At 33.3% G+C, this 23,417-nt stretch overlaps 1 protein-coding gene across 4 annotated transcripts in view; it reads right to left on the reverse strand.

Moving 5' to 3' along the window:
- The window catches only part of sky (GTPase-activating protein skywalker), a 91,898-nt gene that overhangs the window by 36,478 nt on the left and 32,003 nt on the right, over positions 1-23,417 (reverse strand). For all 4 annotated transcript variants that reach the window (XM_088035207.1, XM_088035206.1, XM_088035204.1 and 1 more), the window contains exon 3: positions 17,439-17,563. In XM_088035207.1, the coding sequence (XP_087891333.1) occupies positions 17,439-17,563 (125 nt within the window). The remainder of the gene's footprint in view (positions 1-17,438; positions 17,564-23,417) is intronic.

Raw genomic sequence — 23,417 nt, forward strand, 5'->3', positions numbered from 1 at the left:
ATGAATTAGGTTTAATGTGTTTTTTAATGTTGTTGCAGGAGCACTGCTAGACATGTTCATTTTCAATAATTCAACACGTCTTTGTTGCACTTTACAGCAGTTTGTCGATTTGATTTTACCCAAATAATTATAAAATTGGGGGTAATATCGGTATCTTGATGTAATATGCAAAACTATGGATAGATGGCGCCACCATAGATCGGCCGAAAATGTTTGCGGCCAGAAAAGACTCACTTTTAGGCCGCTTTTAAGGCCTAAAAATTTCATTTTCAGGTTAAGTCGCCTAAAAAATATATTTTTGGCCGAACTAAAAGTTTTTTAACTTTTTTTGATTAAAATTCGTAGCTTTGTCAGTTTTTAAGTTACGACAATAAAATTTATGGGAAATATTTATTCTAAAACGTTCACAAACTGTGTCAAAGGGCAGGATTTTAAAACAAGAAATAGAAATTTTAGAAAATTTAATTTTAGATCGGACCAAATTTTATTAAATCTTTATGTTAAAATTCATATCTTTGTCAGATTTCAAGTTATGACAATGAAATTTGAGAAGGTTACTATGTCTAAAGTGTCCATAAGCTGTGCCAAGAAGCACAATTTTAGAACAAGAAATAGATATTTAAAAAAAAATTATGTTGACGCTCGAAAAATTTTTGATTTTTTTTATTAAAATTCGTCTCTTTGTCAAATTTTATGTTATTACAATAAAATTTCCCGAGGTTTCTATTTTTAAAGTGTTAATTCACTATGCCAAACAACAGAATTTTAGAACTTACAATTAAATTAAAAAAATATATATTTTTGGCCGAACTAAAAGTTTTTTAACTTTTTTTTTAATTAAAATTCGTAGCTTCGTCAGTTTTTAAGTTACGGCAATGAAATTTGATTACTGTCTCTAAAGTGTTTATCAAATGTGTCAAAGGACAGAATTTTTGAGCAGGAAATAGAGATTTCAGAAAATTTTATTTTAGGTCGGACCAAAATTTTTTAACATTTTAATATTAAAATTCGTATCTATGTTAAATTTTAAGTTATAACTATGTTGTTGTCATGGATTTGTCATTTTACTTTTACATTTTACAACTGACAGACAGCACTAGATTTATCTTCTTATCATAATAGTCAGATTTCCTCTTTTTTTTTAAATTTACAGTGCGGACTCAAATAAGAAATAAAAATCAAAATAACACAAAACTTGAATTACATTGAATTTTAACAGATTTCAGAAAAACAGAAATCTATCGAATTTCAATTAAAAATTTACGGAGTGTGACGTTCTCGTTGCTTTGAAACAGCGGCGTTGGCGTCATAATATTCCAGGGGTTTTGGTCGGTCGGTTTCCCTGATCGCTTTCAGGTCAACGCGTCAGGCGCCAGGGGTCACATTTAGAACATTGGGGATGTAACAAAAATACAGCTAAATTTAAATCCCGCAAAAATGTTCAAAGCCGTGCGATCAATACTTTCCAGACAGTTTTTTTCAATGGAGGTCCATTATTCGGCACCAACCCATCAAAGAATTGGCTTGGCTCCCAAAAAGGTGGATGAATGGAAAGGAATATGAATAAAAGAAGAGTTTCTCACGACTTTGTAATGGTTTGAGGTCAAGTTTTTATTGATTTGCAATGAATGAAGTTGTTACCTACCTCACAAGGTCATGACAGTTTTTAAATGTCAAAATCGATGGATACGAGAAAATTTTTTGTATTTATCGCTTATAAAGTGGTTAGAGTAAAAATGGTTTAAACGAAGTTTCAGTCTAGTTAAATTGATGTATGGAGTTCACTTCAGTCAACAATGACGTCACTACAATAATTCAAAATTGAACCGAAGTGCCATTCAGACGTCGAATTCAAACAAAGAATGTAAAGCATTTTAATTAATAATATATCAATTACTTTTCTATTCTGTTAAGTTGCATTCCATAAACGTTGATATCCAGTTACTTATAGCTGTTTTTGTTATTTAAATTTCCAGTTCATTTTCCACCGGGTGTAAATAAATATGAAAGATTTCTGCCACTTCTTTCCGTGAATTAAATTTATTAATAAATTAGTAGTAATGATAAACCAGATACAGTCGCTATTTTTAGCCTCGTGTTTTATTAAGATTTATAGATTTATCGAACGTATTTGTCACATACAACTGTGGTGAATCCCATTAGCTGTTGCGATATTAATTTGTCAAACCTAGTCGTGTTTCGCTTAATTTGGTCAACCAGTCGTTCGGAGCTACGCAACATATCGATAAAATAAAAAGGGAATTAACTTAAAAACTAAGTGTAAATAAGCACCCAAAACGTTCAATTAAAATTGCTACACTCGCTTCAAAGAAATGGATTTTTGATGTTTTTGTAGAATGGCAAGCGTTTAAGAGCTTGGGTTTGGGAAAAATCTCGAACTTTCCACGCCGGCCGATAAATTTTCAAGCAACAATACGTTCCAAGGAAAGCTTTTTTCCTCCCACTCTAGAAACGACGATAACGTCATGATTTAGGTTCATTCTTTCCAGTATTCTTAAAGATAAGCTCAAAACATAAAGAAACAGAACTGCTTGTTTGATGGTCACATTTTCCTGTCCCAATGATCATTAATAGAAATACATACAAGGTGTTTATAAATGATTCTAGCATCGGTGGCTATGAAATGTCAAAGAAATTTGCCGTTCATTACAAATGTGGGTTTACATTTTTCAACTAGCATTTGCAGTTAACCTCAATCATAGAGCAAAAAACTGTTCTAGTTGTGGTTTGAAACCTGAAAATCAAAAACTTGGACACAAAACCGTAACTGAATCGTCGTTGACGTAAGTAACATTATAAATAATTTTCAATATAGCTATAATCACTATGAAAGCACAGCGGCAAAGTAGTGCACGACAGAAATTCCAGAGCCGTCCTTGATGCTAGAAACATTTATAAACACCTTGTACAAAGTTAAAATTACGTTTTTGTAAGTAAAATTTGACTTTTTGTGATACACACATGCTATACCTAATACACCGAGTTTCAAAAAAAAATACCGCTTTACATTGGTTACGTAACCTCACAATACTTTGAAAGATTATTAGGTAGGTGCTAATCTAGGACAACTGGATCGCTGAAGGGATAAAACTGACTCAACCTCTGCTTAATTTTTCTGTTTGTTTTTTTTAATTCTTTCCTTATTGGCAATTTTAACGTTTCATAAGCGACATTATTGACAGAATTAGAATTAGTTCAAACACAGTTCAGTATAGTATATCCTGTGAGAGATTGGGAGATTTCGACAGTTGACATATAGGTTGGTAGCAAATGATGCTGCAAAATACACTAAAAACACTAAATTCCTACGCGAAATGAGTTGACAGGGTTGTCAGTAACTGGGGTGTGTTCATAAAGTGAGACGTCTGTTGAAGCGTGTGCCGTCAGAGTGATGTGATTAACACTGAGATTCGCCAAAGTGTTGTTGCGTTTATGAACGGTTTCCGTGCTTATTTAAATGTTCGACAAATAGGTACATTACCTACATACAAAACGCAATTTTCGCGAAAATTCATGACTAAAACTATGCCAAATTTCTGATATCTCGCTTATTTTTTAGAGTAAACTTAAGTTATTTACATCATTGTGCGCAGAATTTTACGCAGATTCCAAATCTAGGATTTAAATTTAAATCCGACAACAGATAACTGAGTTATGGCCGATCAAAATTTCGGAAAGTTGATTTTCATTTTTCCTCATTTTTCGTAATTTTTAAAGTTAAATATCTCGGAAACTATTTGAGATATTGAGATGCGGTTTGCGCCATTCTTTTCCCGGCTCATTTTACGTTAGAAAATGTTCAAAAGCCCAAAATTCAATAGTCGATTTTTCGCGAAAAAAAATTCCAACTCAAACGATGAAATTTTTTTATTTTTTTTTATTTTTGGCCATAATTCGTAAACTATTTGTCCGATAGATCTTAAATTGGGCCAGTAGATAGATTTTGAGCTCCTCTTTCGACTAGCTATTAAACGTCGTTTTCATTTTGAAAACATTGATTGAAAATCACCCTAAAATGACGTCTTCAAAACAGTTTTTGGCCAATGCCTCGTTTATTTATTAAGCAAACTCAACAAATTTAGGTCTCATTTTACGCAGAATGTCACGCTGAATCCAAAAACATAAATGAGTTATGGCCGTTTGAAATTTTGGGTTGTCGCCAGAGGGCCAAATTTTTGAAGGTTCAAAACAATTCGGGCTCGATATCTCAGAAACTATTACAGATATTAAGATGCGGTTTGCGGCATCGCTCTTCTCTCGAGTTTTTACATAAGAAATATGTTCATAGATTTTTCAAAAGTTGAAATTTGCAAAACTATGCCAAACTTCTGATATCGACATCTCGCTTATTTTTTCGAGTAAACTTGAGTTATTATGCATCAGTGTATGTAGAATTTTCCGTACATTCCAAATCTGGGATTTAAATTCAGATAACTGAGTTATGGCCGATCAAAGTCTCAAAAAGTTGATTTTCATTTTTCCTAATTAGTACGATCTATCTCAAATTTGGCCAGTAGATAGCGAGCTTCTTTTTCGATTTAGGAATTTGACCAAAATCATTGGTGCTTCAGAAGCTGGTTGATATTATAAAAAGTACATTTTTCTAATAAACAAAAAATTTAAAAAAAATGTATTTTTCTAAACAAAAAATTGAAGCACAATTTTCAACGGGGTGCGGAGGCCTGTTTTCAGGTTCAAAGGGGTGCGACTTACTTGAAAGGTTAAGAAACAATGATTTATGGCAACAAACATTTGTCGTGCATTTGAAATCCAAGACATTGCGCATGCGGAGGAGCGTTTTTCACCTGGGTTTCTGAACGCTTTTGTGTCACATTTTACACAGAGTGATTTTTATGAACGCAGCCCTGGGGTTATTTTGTCATTTTAAATTTCGCGCGTATGGTACACTTTTTATTGCGTAGATACAGAGTGTTCGGAAATACTGTATTATCGGACAATGCCATAGATCACCGGAAAAATGTTAAAAAAAATTCATGTCTTCAATTTTTCGAGATATGATGAATTGAAGAGTAAAAGTTGAACGCCAGAATTAACGATTTCAGTGCAATCATTTTTTGTTTAAATGAATTGGGGATCTAAAGGACATTTTGCACAAAGGAATAGTGCAAAAAAAGTCGGAAAAATCTTGTGAAAAATGGCTGAAAACTGTTAACAAACTTTTTGAATCAACAATGTCGATCAGTGTGTTCGGCTTTGAATACTGGAAATTTAAATTATTGGGGAAACAGTTCAGCAATGTTGCCATTTTCCTAATTTTCTTTTCGTGCTCCTGCAAAAACAGAGAGTCTGGAATTTTTTTTAACATTTTTTTGGTGCTCGGGGGGATTACCCACTTACCCCCTTTCAAGGTGGTGCACCACTTTCCGGACACCTGTATAGTGATTTTTTGTGTCATTTAAACTCTCATGTACGAACTATACAATGTAAGCGGCACTATTGTTACTAGATAAAAATCATTTTGAAACGCGGTGTAGAATCTGAAAACCAATGCGCTTTGGTTATTTGTATTTAGATAGACAGATTAGATAAAATGCACTGTAAACATACAAAAAAAGCCATATCAACAAACCATTTATGAGAATAAAAATTATGGATTAATTTCGTCCATGCCGGAATTGGCCCAATCGGATACGCCGGATCAACGGAGTTATGTGATTCATCACAACATGCGAACGGAAGCTTTATCTAAGTTCCTACTTTTGCAAGCAGTTGGGGGTCCTGTCCAAATAATCACTGGTTAGTTTAGACAGTCTTCCGTTCCCAAGACTGAGCGACGGTTAAATTTTGGCGTGGAATTCAACCTCAAATATCTCTTATATCCGCGGAATTATAAGTTATAAGTACTTTTTTACTTCTGAATAAAGAAAACTAAATAAATAGTCGCAGCTTTTCCCAATAGAATGGTAACAATAAAATAAACATTGATAAGCGAAGAACATGTTGTGGATACATCCCACTCGGTCCTCTTATCAGACGTTTCTAAAATATCAATATAAACATTCGCAACATACGCTGTAAATAATTAAATGTATACACATGTCGAAAACAGTAAATAATCAAGCGATAAACCGTTACGATTATCACGGAAATAGAAGTATCTAATGTTGTGGTTCAAATCTCAGATACACCAAAGATTGCTGACAGTTTCCGTTTTTAATCCACATTTCAAAATGGTGACAAGATTCGGAATTTGAAAAAAAACATCAATAAAAGGAAGAAATAGAACAGTACCAACAAATCAAATGTGTATATACAAGTGTTTATAAATGTTTCTAGCATCAAGGGTGGCTCTGGAATTCTTGCCATGCATTATTTTGCCGCTTTGTTTTCATAGTGAATATAACTATGTTCACAATTATTTCAAATGTCACTTACGTCAACAAATTTTCAGTTACGGTTTTGTGTCCAAGTTTTTGATTTGAAGGTTTTAAACCACAACTAGAACAGTTTATTTCTCAAAACTTACTGTGCTCCATGTTTGAGGTTAACAACTGCAAATGTCAGTTGAAAAATCGAAACCCACATTTGTAATGAGCGGCAAATTTCTTTGACATTTCATAGCCACCCTTGATGCTAGAAATACCTTGTATGAATCGAAATGTGCAGGTTATCAGTTTCAACTGAGCGTCAATCCTAAGTTTTTTTTATTTCAAAATAAGCTCAATATTGGCGATTGCTATTGATATGCTTTACTTCTTTACTTCGCTCTAATTTTTAACGCAAGGTCCATTGCTTTTTCACCATTGTGGTATGATTAATTCAATAATTTTAATTAATATGTTCATTGAAATCAAAATTCTTAGAAAAATCCGCTTATTTCGATGCTAAACAACGATTTCTCGCTGATTCTCGCCGTTTTCTGGCTTGAATTTGCAAAGAAGAGTTCGAAATCTAGAAAACCACCAATTTTTATCAGGACTCAACGGCTGAATTGCAAGAAAACAGTTGAAATCTGCACGAAATTATCATTTTTTTTTAAGAGAAATCCGCTTATTTCGATGCAAAACGACGATTTCTCGCTGATTCTTTGCAAAGAACAGCTCGAAATCTACAAAACCACGAATTTTTATTAAGATTCAACGGCTGAATTGCAAGAAAACAGCTGAAATCTGAACGAAATCATCAAAATTCTTAGAGAAATCCACTTATTTCGATGCAAAACAACGATTTCTCGCTGATTTTCGATGTTTTATGGCTTGAATTCGCAAAGAAGAGCTCGAAATCTACAAAACCACCAATTTTTATCAAGATTCAACGGCTGAATTGCAAGAAAACAGCTGAAATCTGAACGAAATCATCAAAATTCTTAGAGAAATCCACTTATTTCGATGCAAAACGACGATTTCTCGCTGATTTTCGATGTTTTATGGCTTGAATTCGCAAAGAAGAGCTCGAAATCTACAAAACCACCAATTTTTATCAAGATTCAACGGCTGAATTGCAAGAAAACAGCTGAAATCTGAACGAAATCATCAAAATTCTTAGAGAAATCCACTTATTTCGATGCAAAACGACGATTTCTCGCTGATTTTCGATGTTTTATGGCTTGGATTCGCAAAGAAGAGCTCGAAATCTACAAAACCACCAATTTTTATCAAGATTTAACGGCTGAATTGCAAGAAAACAGCTGAAATCTGAACGAAATCATCAAAAATCTTAGAGAAATCCGCTTATTTTGATGCTAAACAACGATTTTTCGCCGATTCTCGCTGTTTTCTGGCTTGGATTCGCAAAGAAGAGCTCGAAATCTACAAAAGCACCAATTTTTATCAAGATTTAACGGCTGAATTGCAAGAAAACAGCTGAAATCTGAACGAAATCATCAAAAATCTTAGAGAAATCCGCTTATTTTGATGCTAAACAATGATTTTTCGCCGATTCTCGCTGTTTTCTGGCTTGGATTCGCAAAGAAGAGCTCGAAATCTACAAAACCACCAATTTTTATCAAGATTCAACGGCTGAATTGCAAGAAAACAGCTGAAATCTGAACGAAATCCTCAAAAATCTTAGAGAACTCCGCTTATTTTGATGCTAAACAACGATTTGTCGCCGATTCTCGCTGTTTTCTGGCTTGGATTCCCAAAGAAGAGCCCGAAATCTACAAAACCACCAATTTTTATCAAGATTCAACGGCTGAATTGCAAGAAAACAGCTGAAATCTGAACGAAATCATCAAAAATCTTAGAGAAATCCGCTTATTTCGATGCAAAACGACGATTTCTCGCTGATTTTCGATGTTTTATGGCTTGAATTCGCAAAGAAGAGCTCGAAATCTACAAAACCACCAATTTTTATCAAGATTCAACGGCTGAATTGCAAGAAAACAGCTGAAATCTGAACGAAATCCTCAAAAATCTTAGAGAAATCCGCTTATTTTGATGCTAAACAACGATTTTTCGCCGATTCTCGCTGTTTTCTGGCTTGGATTCGCAAAGAAGAGCTCGAAATCTACAAAACCACCAATTTTTATCAAGATTCAACGGCTGAATTGCAAGAAAACAGCTGAAATCTGAACGAAATCATCAAAATTCTTAGAGAAATCCACTTATTTCGATGCAAAACGACGATTTCTCGCTGATTTTCGATGTTTTATGGCTTGAATTCGCAAAGAAGAGCTCGAAATCTACAAAACCACCAATTTTTATCAAGATTCAACGGCTGAATTGCAAGAAAACAGCTGAAATCTGAACGAAATCCTCAAAAATCTTAGAGAAATCCGCTTATTTTGATGCTAAACAACGATTTGTCGCCGATTCTCGCTGTTTTCTGGCTTGGATTCCCAAAGAAGAGCCCGAAATCTACAAAACCACCAATTTTTATCAAGATTCAACGGCTGAATTGCAAGAAAACAGCTGAAATCTGAACGAAATCATCAAAAATCTTAGAGAAATCCGCTTATTTTGATGCTAAACAACGATTTTTCGCCGATTCTCGCTGTTTTCTGGCTTGGATTCGCAAAGAAGAGCTCGAAATCTACAAAACCACCAATTTTTATCAAGATTCAACGGCTGAATTGCAAGAAAACAGCTGAAATCTGAACGAAATCATCAAAAATCTTAGAGAAATCCGCTTATTTTGATGCTAAACAACGATTTTTCGCCGATTCTCGCTGTTTTCTGGCTTGGATTCGCAAAGAAGAGCTCGAAATCAACAAAACCACCAATTTTTATCAAGATTTAACGGCTGAATTGCAAGAAAACAGCTGAAATCTGAACGAAATCATCAAAAATCTTAGAGAAAACCGCTTATTTTGATGCTAAACAACGATTTTTCGCCGATTCTCACAGTTTTCTGGCTTGGATTCGCAAAGAGGAGCTCGAAATCTACAAAACCACCAATTTTTATCAAGATTTAACGGCTGAATTGCAAGAAAACAGCTGAAATCTGAACGAAATCCTCAAAAATCTTAGAGAAATCCGCTTATTTTGATGCTAAACAACGATTTTTCGCCGATTCTCGCTGTTTTCTAGCTTGGATTCGCAAAGAAGAGCTCGAAATCTACAAAACCACCAATTTTTATCAAGATTCAACGGCTGAATTGCAAGAGAACAGCTGAAATCTGAACGAAATCATCAAAATTCTTATTAGAGAAATCCACTTATTTCGATGCAAAACGACGGTTTCTCGCTGATTTTCGATGTTTTATGGCTTGAATTCGCAAAGAAGAGCTCGAAATCTACAAAACCACCAATTTTTATCAAGATTCAACGGCTAAGTTGCAAGAAAACAGCTGAAATCTGAACGAAATCATCAAAAATCTTAGAGAAATCCGCTTATTTTGATGCTAAACAACGATTTTTCGCCGATTCTCGCTGTTTTCTGGCTTGGATTCGCAAAGAAGAGCTCGAAATCTACAAAACCACCAATTTTTATCAAGATTTAACGGCTGAATTGCAAGAAAACAGCTGAAATCTGAACGAAATCATCAAAAATCTTAGAGAAATCCGCTTATTTTGATGCTAAACAACGATTTTTCGCCGATTCTCGCTGTTTTCTGGCTTGGATTCCCAAAGAAGAGCTCGAAATCTACAAAACCACCAATTTTTATCAAGATTTAACGGCTGAATTGCAAGAAAACAGCTGAAATCTGAACGAAATCTTCAAAAATCTTAGAGAAATCCGCTTATTTTGATGCTAAACAACGATTTTTCGCCGATTCTCGCTGTTTTCTGGCTTGGATTCGCAAAGAAGAGCTCGAAATCTACAAAACCACCAATTTTTATCAAGATTCAATGGCTGAATTGCAAGAAAACAGCTGAAATCTGAACGAAATCATGAAAATTCTTAGAGAAATCCACTTATTTCGATGCAAAACGACGATTTCTCGCTGATTTTCGATGTTTTATGGCTTGAATTCGCAAAGAAGAGCTCGAAATCTACAAAACCACCAATTTTTATCAAGATTTAACGGCGGAATCGCGAGAAAACTGCACGAAATCATCAAAATTTTTAGAGAAATCCGCTTATTTCTTTCATTATATATAACTTATACTTTCCACCCACATAGCTCTCGTTCTAAAAACCTTCGTTGTTTATCATTCGCTTGATCATTCCAGTGACTCGTTATTTGTGCAAAGACAAACACGAAGATCGAACGATCATCATATAAATGTTTCATAAGTGGCCACTTTTTTATTTGCGCATCCTCTCAACAAGAATGTTTATAAATACCTAATGAGGCGCAAGAGTTAACTTTAATGGAGCGGGATTAAAAGGATGTTGTAGGAGAGACGAGGAAATTTGCCAGAGATGACCGTTACATGGCATTAAATGGTAAATTATGTCGTGTGCGACGAAACACTTCTTAAAGACCGAATAAAATCGGGGCGATTCTATTTGTTGTTCCAGAGGAAAACTCGTGTTTATGTTTTTGTTCGAACACAACCCACCAGAAGTGTAATGAAAAATCATTCAACTACATTTCGATAGTATAAACAGACTTTTTTTTGGTTTTATAGTTATTTATGTACCAAGGACGTTATGAAGATGACTACTACACAGATCGTTGAAACGGAGAAACGAGTATTGTCAAATTTTTAGTAGTCTATCCGGTCAAATGTACACGTGGGTGTAGCGTAAGTGTTGACATAGATGCCATTCAGCGTCATAATTGAACCGCTTAGTGGACAAAGGAGCTGTGCGACTTTTTTTTTTAATCAAATCTTTACATAAGCACCCATATTATATACAGGGTCCCGCAACACTTGTGTCCATCCCTAAAATCGCCTTTAATTTTAAAGAAAAAAAAATTAAAATTTGCATACGCTCATAGATGACAAAACTCTAGAAGCTGACACAAAAATTCGTTTTTTATCAGGGTTTGTTTGGCGTCACGACGCCAAAGAAGTATAATTTTAAGCGATTTTTGAGCTTTTGCGGAAATATTCGCGAATTCAATTTTTTTTCAACATAACTATAATACAAATATTTGAGTTTTTATTTTAAATCTAATACAAATTGTGTTTAAAATTTGCGAAAAAACGCTGTTTTATCAAGTTAGTTTTCAAAATTATGACGGCGCAGTGGCAAACTACGTTTACACCAAAATTTCACAAGTCACTTTATTCATTAGTATGAAGGTCAGTTTTGATTACTGGGGCATATTGCACTTAATGGACACCAGAAATCGTTAATTAGCATCGACAAAATGACAATTTCACTAGATATCATTTGTGACACAAGATGTTGACAGATAGGTGTAAACGTAGTTCCCAATTTTGACGTAATGAAATTTTAAACTAACTTGATAAAACAGCATTTTTTCCTCAAATTTTGAACATAATTTGCATTAAATCTAAAGTGACAACTGAGATATTTTTAACACATTCATATTGAAAACAAATTAAGTTAGGGGTTGATTTCACAAACCCTCACAATTAGCTAAAAAATACATTTTCAAGGCGCCGCGACGCCAAAACTATCAGTAATAAAAAACAAATTTCTTCTAGGACTTTGTCAACCAACTATGAGCGTATGCAAATTTTCAAAATTTTATCTTTGAAATTAAAGACAATTTTGCCGCACCCTGTATATTAATAAGCTTTCTGTATTTATCAAAACCTTTATTTATCAAAGGTAAGTAGATATAGTGTTTGCCAACATCTTTGAGAAAAACTGATAAAAATTTTGAAAAACGAACGGTTTTAAACAACTTTTTTGACATTTTTTTGTATACAACTCCTAAATTAATACTTTCATTTTTTATAACGTCACTACAGGGTGTCCCAGAACTCGTGACCCACAGAGCAAGGGAGGGTGCCAACAGTAATACAGATGGTAAATTTCAAAGATTTTCAAAGTTTAATGGTATTCGAGAGAGGATAAAAAATTACCAACCAATCCCGAAAGCTTATTCTAGATGTGGAGTAAAAGGCCATCCCAATTTCCTAGGCAACGAGAGTCTGACCAATAGGGCGATTTTCAAATTCTGTTCAGCTTAGGTTACCGTTTTTTTGTCTTAACTCGATTATTTTTGAAGCTAGAAAATTTTTGTTTCGAAATTTTGGTTCAGAACTGTTGCCTTTATAAGCCTTTTTTCTCTAGGACACCCTGTATAAACGTTGAAATCTCTCCTTTCTAACGCGGTGTTAAACAAGTTATTATCTCTTGTCATTTAGAAGACAAAGACTATGAGGTGATTTTTAACACAAAGTTCGCGAGTATTTTCACTAAAAACTCAAAAATTACACTTCTTAGGCGTCGCGACGCCAAACAAACCGTGATAAAAAACAATTTTCTGTGTCAGATTGTGGAACTGGATCAACCATGGTCGTATGCAAAAGTATAATTTTTTTTCTCTTAAATTAAAGACGATTTTGGAAGTACCATAAGTGATGCCAAAGACTACAGTAAAACCTATAAAAATATTTTTTTAAGAATATCTCTGAATCCGGACCAAATGAACAAAACAGAATTCAGACTTGGAATCAGGCGGCTATTCTACTTCAGAAATTATTTTTTAGACGACTTAAACTGAAAATGGAATTTTTAGGTCTCAAAAGCGGCCTAAAAGTAAGTCTTTTCTGGCCGCAAACATTTTTGGCCGATCTATGGTGGCGCCATCTATCCATAGTTTTACATATTACATAAAGATACCGACATTACCCTCAATTTTATACTTATTTGGGTAAAATCAAATCGACAAACTGCTGTAAAGTGCAACAAAGACGTGTTGAATTATTAAAAATTAACATGTCTAGCAGTGCTGCTGCAACGACATCAAAAAGCACATCAAACCTAATTCATACAAATTGTGAAGTTACACATGCCGAAACTGCAAATGTAAATAAAGAAAATATGAACTTTTCTGAAGGATTCATAAATATTTACAATTATTCAGTTGTTATAAATGATTAAATCAATAAATCAAAAATAAAAATTAATTAATTTGTAAATTTAATGATCTTAAAATCTTGTGTGTATCACGGCCAAAAAGTGCCATTTTGCCTTCGGCTATCGCCTCGGCCATTAAAAAAAGTCTCGGCCGAAAAGAGACACTTTTTGGTCTTGGTACACAAATAACTATTTTATTTCTCCAGTACAAATCCTTTTTAAAATTTGTGAAATTACTTTATGACGCCATCAAAACATTCAGTAAATTTGGAAATGAATTCGTCATAGAACGGAATAGTAAATCCCACTGCTACTGCTGCTTCGTGAACACAACATCGGAATATTATTTATAAAAAACCGTTGACCTTCTGAATGGTTTTATTTAACTTCTACAACTTAATTAATGTGATTTAGCAGATTTCACGAGATTCCGATTAAAAATACCTTCGAGTCACATGAACCAGCAAGTCTGAAAACAGTAATTACACCTCAAACTGAGTAGAATAACAACGTACTATTCCGGCCAAAAGTCTATTTTTATCAGTATCAAGAAAAAAACATGTCCTAAATCAAGAATTAGCGTCAATATAAAAAATAACAGTTTGACATTAGATTTTCCATCTGGGGTGCGATTCTCGAAATGTACTGATTTGATTTAGTGCACAAAAATTCATATTTAGTGGGAAAATTAAAAAAGTGTATTCTCAACGTTCTGTGAACATTTAGTGCCCTGAACTTTCAGTATGAAATTATTAGTGTTGTCGAGAGTAGACTAAATTGCACGCTAATTTATTTAGATTGGCAAAATTTTTGAGAAAGCAATGAAATTAGAAGAAGAATCTAGACGAAGGTCCTTAACTTAAATGTAGTAGCAACAAATTTACATGAAACCAAAATATACAGGGTCCGGCAACACTTGTGTCCACCCCCAAAATCGTCTTTAATTTTAAAGTTACAATTTTGAAAATTTGCATACACTCATAGTTGACAAAGCTCTAGAAACTGTCGCAAAAATTTGTTTTTTATCACTGATAGTTTTGGCGTCGCGACGCCTTCAAAATGTAATTTTTAGTTAATTGTGAGTGTTTGTGATATCAACCCTTAATTTATTTTTTTTTGTTATAAATATGTTAAAAATATCTCAGTTGTTATTTTAGATTCAATGCAAATTGTCTTCAAAATTTGAGAAAAAAATGCTGTTTTATCAAGTTAGTTTCCAATTTCATTACGTCAAAGTTGTGAACTACGTTTACACCCATCTGTCAGCATCTTGTGTCACAAATGACATCTATCCTTTGGCTCGCTTTAGATTGTAACAAAAGTCTTACTTGGTGAAATTGTCGCTTTGTCGATGTTAATTAACGATGTCTGGTGTCCATAAAGTGCAACATGCCTGTGTTAATCAAAATTAACCTTTATAAGAGTGAATGAAGTGGCTTGTGAAATTTTGGTGTAAACGTAGTTTGCCACTGCGCCGTCATAATTTTGAAAACTAACTTGATAAAACAGCGTTTTTTCCGCAACTTTTAAACACAATTTGCATTAGATTTAAAATAAAAACTCAGATATTTGTATCACAGTTATGTTGAAAAAAAAATTTATTCGCGAATATTTCCGAAAAAACTCAAAAATCGCTAAAAATGATACTTCTTAGGCGTCGCGACGCCAACCAAATCGGGTTAAAAAACAAATTTTTGCGTCAGTTTCTAGAGCTTTGTCAACTATGAGTGTATGCAAATTTTCAAAATTGTAACTTTAAAATTAAAGATGATTTTGGGGGTGTTGCCGGACCCTGTGTAGAAAATTCCTTAAAAATCCTTGACTGGATCATTTCGTTCTGTTGTCTGTTGGTGTTTAATTATGCCTTACTTTAAATTTTGAGCTAAGTTTTGCCACGTCTGATGTATTTTTATGTTTTTTCTTTTCTCCAAAGTTATTGGGCATTTTTTCATGTAAAGATAGACATAAACTTGTCTTGTACTAGAACCAAAAGTTGTTCAGAAAGTTTAGATGATTTCTTTTGCTTCTCAATAACACGCAAGTTATACCTACTTTTTACCCTGCGCTAAAGGTTAGGATCCACGATGAGATAATCTCATGAGATTATGGTTTCACGAGTCAAAAATCGTATCAAAAAGTAGCAAAAACTATAAAATTTGTTCATTTTGCTGTGATTTTTTGTGGGGGACTTTAATGCTGCATTTATTTTTGTTGAACATTTAACCGGAAAGGTAATTTTTTTGAGATCAATCAACCTGACAAACTGTTTTTGCGATGTTGCAAAGATAATATTTAGACCGCACTAAAATATTAGTGCACTTTTTAATTTGATGATGCAGAATACACTATTATTGATACCACACTGATTTTCTCGTACTAAAAATTTAGTGCACTAAACTTTTAGTGTGATTTCGAGAAAAAGCATTAAGATTATTTATAGTTGTCGCTACTTTTTGATAAGATTTTTGACTCGTGAGGCCATAATCTAATGAAAATATCTCATCGTGGATCCGAACCTTTAGCGCAGGGTAAAAAGTCCCTATAATAAGTATAAAGTATAAGAAGTAAAGTATAAAGTAAAGTAAATAAAGTAAAGTAAATAAGTGTAAAGTATAAAGAAGCAAAAAAAACGTCTAAACTTTGTGGAAAAACTTTTGGTTCTTGTGCAAGACAAGTTTATGTCTACCTTTACATGAAAAAATAACTTTAGAAAAGTGTAGCGTAAACTTGAATAGTATACCATTTTAAGAGAGAATAAAATTTAAACAATAAAAACATACATATTTTCAACTGAAGTAATTGAGTTCAAACCGCCATCGTCAACTTGTCACAAAAAAAAAATTAAAACTACATCAAGCGTGCCAAAGCTTAGCTCAAAATCAAAACAGTCAACAGGAGGAAATGATCCACTCAAATAGAATTTCTTCGATTTTGAAGACAGAATACTTCAGCAATCAGTGGTGTTACAGCAGAAGAATATCATGATAACACTAAAACAATCGCAAATTTTTGAGTAGGATGGATTTGCAAGGTTTTCTGTGTTCAGTAAAGTTAAAAGTTTTACGTACTTTTCTATCTTCCACGTTTTTACGAAGTTTTCTGTATGTTTCTAAATTTGCTGGTACTACAAGTCAAAACTTTCATCTAGATTGTTCTAATTTCATTAATTTCTCAGAAATTTTGACAATCTAAATAAATTAGCATGCAATTTAGTCTACTATTGACCACACTAATAATTTCATACTGAAAGTACACTAAATGTTCACAAAACCTCGAAAATAAATAACTTAATCAAATCAGCCCATTTCGAGAATCGCACCCCTGAAGGCAAAAACCAAGACCGTTCTAAACTTCACAATCGAAGAAAACGAAAGTAAAGCGCGTTGCAAAGCTCGCTATGTTTCAATTTACTAGTTAACAGAAGTCGCAAGTAAAAACGAAGTCACGTGTTCTATCCATAATTTAACAAGTCGTAAATTTGACATTTATGACAGTTGCGCAATGTACGGCCAGAATCACAAAAAAAAAGAAATTTTGGTAACTGCAGACATTACCAGTTTCACCGATCAATACCGGTGAGAAGGAGAATTTCTTCCAACAGAAACTAAAGAGGATATTCCATTAAATTCCTATTCCAGGCAGGTCAAGGGTTTTGAACCTAGGTCGACTTCTTGCAGAAATACTGCGCCTGGGAGACTGCGAGTGAAAATTTAATGGATCACGCGATATTTTTGAGAAGAAAGTGATGTATTGTACAGCAGACCATTTGTTGTTTGAACAAAATCCATTTTACGGCCTAGAGAAACATAAACATCGCCAAAATGAATTCCGCACATTCTATTTTCGGTAAACACCCTAATTTACACGTGAGCATAATTAAAATCTCTCTCTGATCGACATCACCATAAAACCGACAAATATTGCATGATGAAATGTCATCGTTCAAGGCAACATGTCTAATATTGACAAAGATATCAGAATCGATAGTTCAACGACCCTCTAAATAAATTATGTATGTGTGTCAGTTCACTTCTAGTTTGAAATAACAGTTTCAGAATACTCACCACGTGCTTTTTGCAGATCTGCATCACGGTCTTCCACGTTACTTCGTAGAGAAGCTTGGTTTGAGTGATGAATGTTTTTTCCTTTGAAGCCACCAAACTCGCCATACAGTGATAGCATTGTTCTTCTGCAAGAGATATATAGAATGAAAAAGAGCAACATTGGTTAAATCTTAAACAATAGCGAAGTGACCAGAGCAAATTTTAACATAGATATAAGAAAATGACCATTAAATAATGAAAAATTCAAAACTGAATATCTAGAAATTATGTCAAATTGATACCAAAATAGTATATTATTACACGTATTTCATAAGGCGAGTATTGTAGCACGAATGAATTTTGATTTTGACCACGACGAGCGCAGCGAGGAGTGGTCAAACAGAATGAGTGCTACAAGTCGTCTTATGAAATGAGTGTTTTAATATACTATTTTTTCTACTTTGCATTGTAAATAAATTTAAAAATTGCATTTGAAAGAAATTATTTTCGATTAGGGATTTTTGACAAGTTAAGTTGGTGACAAAAGAGGTAATGACATTTGTCTAACAAAATTTCAATTCAAATAATTACTGACGTTTTTTGTTTAATTTTGCAAAATTGGGTATTACAACGTTTGCTTTTCTTTTGATTCATTATTCCTAAATTCACATTTTCTTGATCATGATGATGATCATCATTGAGGTTATGATTCAACGTTTAAGTGTCGGCATAATAACATAGTTAACATAACCAAAAAAAAATACTGTTTTGCGTCTTATAATAAAAACAATTGTTTTTATTGTGAAACGCGTCTGCGTTTCACAATGAAAGTATTGTTAACGCAAAGTAGAAAAAATCATTTTTCAATCAAACAGCAGAAATAAAAAATCGATTTTCTAGAAATCAACACTTTAATTCGACTTAAGTAATGCAACAATTAAAAATTAAAATGTCAAAACACTTCCGTCACACAATTTTCATCCATTGTGTCTATTTCTAAAGAAAGTTAAAGAATTATGGATAAAATTATTACAATCAACTTTGAATGCTTTGTTACAAATCCGCTATTCTTGACTTCCTTTCAAACATGTTTTAAGTACAAATTTTGATACCTTAATTTGCCCCGGTCAGTTTATTACTGTTGTACCGATTTTCAATTGACATTTTCTTGTTGACATAATTATAAACGTACAAGGTGTTTATAAATGTTTCTAGCATCAAGGGTGGCTATGAAATGTCAAATAAATTTGCCGCTCGTTACAAATGTGGGTTTAGATTTTTCAACTGACTTTGTAGTTAACCTCAATCATTGAACAAAGTTAGTTTTGAAAACAAACTGTTCAAGTTGTAGTGTGAAGCCTGAAAATCTAAAATTTTGACACAAAACCGTAACTGAAAAGTCGTAGACGTAGGTGAAATTTGAAATAATAGTTAACATAGTTATATTCACTATGAAAACAAAGCGGTAAAATAGCGCAGCACAGGAATTCCAAAGCCCCCCTTGATGCTAGAAACATTTATAAACACCTTGTATTAGCCGCCGTGAACAATTTTTGGCGGTGATCGAAACCACATCACATTTGCATGACGATACGATCAATAGCTTGTGAAGTTGATACGCGGCTTTATGTCGCCTTATACTTTTAGTCAGCGGGGAATTTCAGCGGGTAATCAGACAAAAAATCCCATGATTATGATTATGAACTCATTCGCATTTTACTTCCGAACCATCAGTCAAATTAAAGAAAATCTAGAAATTAAATACACTCTCCACGAAATTTCGCACAACCTATAATTTTTTTTAGGAAATCTCTTCTTTTAACTCTCCATTTCTTTGCATACCTTTGCACAAATTGTATTAATAAGTACCAGAAAGAAGACCCAGATATCCTCAAAAGCCTGCAGGATTTCATATTTTTGATATCTTTATATTTTTAATTTTTTTCTAAAGCTGACCTAATTAGATTTGAATGCAAAAACAAGAATAAACTGAGGCCTCTCTCTCTCCCGGAATTCAATTCTAGTCAACCAAAAACAATCGTAGGCATAAACCCTTAGTCATCAACAAATAATGATGCTACTCATCCTCATCCTGCTTGCTCATTCTGGTCTAATTTAGATTAAAAACCTGAGCTTCATACCGCACTTGCATTAGTGAGTTAATTAAAACAATGATTAAAAGCAGAAGAAAAACTGCTATAAATTACTTCGTTTGCGTGCTTACATTCAAAACGAAATTAGAAGAAATACAGGGTATACCCGAATAAAGTGCAAAGGTTTTAACCCCAATGTCAGACAGCGCCATTTTACCTAATAGCCAAATTTGACGTTCCGAAACGTCACCGTTTTCGAAAAAAAAAAGATTAAAGTTTTCTGCAGAAACTGGTGGGTCTATTAAGGTCGATTAAGGTAGGTCAGTTCAAGTTCAGTCCAAGCCATCAAAAAGTTTGGAATAAAAACGGCAATAAACAAGTGGCAAAAATGTCTTTTTCGGAGTTCCAGTCAGTTTAACATTAATCGTGGTAGAGAAATGTGGGTTTTACAGTGCCAAATTGTTCAATTTTGAATTATTTTGACTTAATTTTTTTTATTCTGTCAGTGGTTTCTTCAGAAGTGTTGTAATTAAAAACTTTTTTCTTTACGGAGTAAATTGAATTGGATCATCCAATGAATCAAAATAAAGATCGGCCCTTTTGAAAGCCCAATTTATTTCAAACAAATTAATTTTTCGCCAATAGGCACTTTTAAAAATGATGTTTTTAAAACCATTAATTAAGTCAAAGTTAAACAAGTATGATAAGAGCGAGCGTAAACGTTTTTGTTCGAACGGTTTTTGTAGTTTTTGGGAAACAGTTGCTGAATTTGGTGCCATAAGCGTCGAATAAGGGGTAATCCGAGGGGGTTTTCCCCATTCGTATTTCAATTTTTTTTGCAGAATCGTTATCTACAGCGGTGTCTGATATTGGAATTAAAATCTTTGCACTTCATTCGGGTACACCCTGTATAAAAGAAACAATAACAAAAAATAATGAAAAAAAGTAAATAAAAAAATATTTTTTATGAAATTTCTAATTATATTTACCTTCAACATCTACAGTATGTCCCCGGATTGAGTTCACAAAAGGAAAAAAAACGTTATTTTTCACTTTACAAAAAAATGACAAAGGAATAATATTTTTTGCTTAATTTAAAATAAATAAATCTTTAATTAAAACTTTAATATTATCAAGCTGTGTTCTTAAAATCGAAAAAAAAACAAAAAATAACGAAAAACTTTTTTGTTTTTAATTTTGCAAAACATGTCAAAGGAATGAAATTTGTTTCTTAACTCAAACCAATTTCCACTATTTAATTGACCCATTACATGTTTTAGTACATAGTTCAATTCTAACTCGTAATTCTTTAAGATTGTGTCGAATTTTTCAATTATTGTTAAGGATGCAATTGCATTTTTTTCCTATTTTTTAATACTTACGCATTTTTGGGTACATTTTTCTTTAATCTTTAACGCACTATTTGATATTGTGAATCTACAGCCTGCTATTATTTAAATACGATTACAAAATTTAATAAATAAAAATAATGAAAAAATTAATTTTAAGAGTAGGGGAGAGGGGGGCATAGTGGGGTACCGGGGCATAGCGGGGTAACACTCCTGCTGCTCAAATTAAACGCTGTGAAAAAAATCGAATAGCGTGTTTTGATTGGTTGTTAGTTGACAGTTAACCACGTGTGTTTTATAAAACAAAATGTGAACACCTATATGTTTTATAAAACAAAATGTGAAATTCAGTGTTTTCGTTAAAAAATTCGCGAAGTTAGGGAGCAAGTTTTTTTCAAATTTAGTCATACAAATGTTGTGGCTAAATATGATGAACCTGCTCATTTATGTGCAATTGGCATTGATGCCTAAGTAATTTTAAAATGTTACTTTTTCTAAGAAGGTACACAGTAATTCAAAAATTTGATTTCCCCATAGGGTACCCCACTTTACCCCTATGTGCGGGGCAAAGCGGGGCAAAACCCATTTTTTAAAATAATGCTCACAAGTCGTAAGTTTTTTATGGTAATCAAAAAAAGTTCAACAAAAATCATCCGCAATACATTAGTCTATGATATTTAGTAAAAAAAAATTGTTAATTTCTATTATTTTAACATGCGTGGCTAATTAAATGTTAAGTACCCCACTATGCCCCCCTCTCCCCTACAAACTAATAATTTTGAAATTTTAATTGCAGATTTATCTGTTTTCACATAAGTAAAAAATGTTATTCCTTTGTCATTTTTATGTAAAATAAAAAATAAACTTTTTTTCCCTCTTGTGAACTCAATCCGGGGACATACTGTATATAATTTAAGTTAAATAAAGAATTAAGCCGTTATATTCAGACAGCTTGCCAACTTTCGAGACAAAATTAATCGAATTCAGTAAACTAAAAAGAGATGCATACCTGACTTCGTGTGAATGTTTGGTTGCATAGCCTTCTTTCAAATTGTGGGTAATTAAAAAACATTTAATGGGTTTGCGTTTAATAGCAGAATAATATTATAATTATCTCGTGTCAATCTGTCATTAATAAAATACATCATATGGGCGATTAAAATCTCGCGTTTCCTAATCGCGTTAATTAAAACACTTCTTTAAAATAACTGCTGCAATCATAGAAACTCGTCTTCAATTCAGCTTATATACAGGCTGTCCCAAAACTCATGACCCAGAGAGCAAGGGAGGGTGCCGACAGCAACACAGATGGTAAATTTCAACACAAAAATTGCTTAAGTTTAATAGTACTCGAGAAAGGATAAAAAAATTGCAACCAATCCCGGAAGCTTATTCTAGAGATGAAATAAAATTTCCTAGGCAACGAGAGTGGAATGTTCACCTGACCAATGGACAGTAGTATGTGTCCATAGTTACCGATTTTCAAATTCTGTTCAGCTTTCGGATTGGCTACCGTTTTTTCGTCTTGACTCGTTTATTTTTTATTTAGAAATTTTGGTTTAAGCCTTTTTTTCTCTGGGTCACGAGTTCTGGGACACCTGTATATGAGGAGAGGTGTTGTCATTATAACAATGCGTATCAAAATCAAAATTTGCGTTTCGTTCTTTCGCTAAAATTAGAATATCTTGAACTCTGCCACCGCTGCGGACAAATTTTACAAGTTCACAAGTGGTTAAAAGGATGAAATTGAACAATGCAACCAGCGAGTCCGGATTATAAGGCCTAGAGTTCGTCGTTTGACTGTGCACTTGCTTACAGACCCAAACGAGTATTTGCTATCATTACAGCTTAAGTATTGCACAATATTTGTGTTAAGCGTGGCGAAGAAATGAGTGTTGACAATGATTAAGAGGAAACAATCACAAAACCAGAATAATCTTATACATACATGAGATAAAGGTAATGCGTGTGCGCAATAAATTGATTCTTCATTTAACATTTAATTTTCTTTGGTAAATTGAGAGTGTAAAGAATCCAATAAAAGAATTAAGTATGTTATAAATATACAAAGGAACTGATGAATATGTTTTTTTCCGTAACTAGATATTTTTGTTTGTGAGTGTGCCGAGGACAAACCTCACTTTAGTCTTGAAATATAGTCACTATCTTCCGCCCATCCCTAAAATAAAATGAAAACAATGACACCCTTAGATGAGATGCTCAATTATAATAATTGTATTTTATGGTCGCAGAATGATTAACCTCGAAAAGTGGTCCCACATAACACTGCCTGCGGCCACCTTCTAGAAAATCGAGTGTTTGGACACCTTCCTCGCGGGTTAAGTGAAAGTCGCAGATTTTTTAGAACATTAATTGTATCAAATGTGTTCAAATGACAGATTTTTAGAAAACTACAAACTACAATATGAAGTGACTTCAAAAACGGGTAGTCATTTTTCATTAGAAAACAATGATATAATAATTATCAGAAGTTCAATATTATTATTTGATAAGTTTGGGCAAATTATTTCCAAACAAATCACCAAAGTTAATACTAA

This window comes from Gnatocerus cornutus, chromosome 5 (assembly GCF_029298725.1).
Source record: "Gnatocerus cornutus isolate USDA-ARS CGAHR chromosome 5, icGnaCorn1.1, whole genome shotgun sequence".
Lineage (NCBI taxonomy): Eukaryota > Metazoa > Arthropoda > Insecta > Coleoptera > Tenebrionidae > Gnatocerus > Gnatocerus cornutus.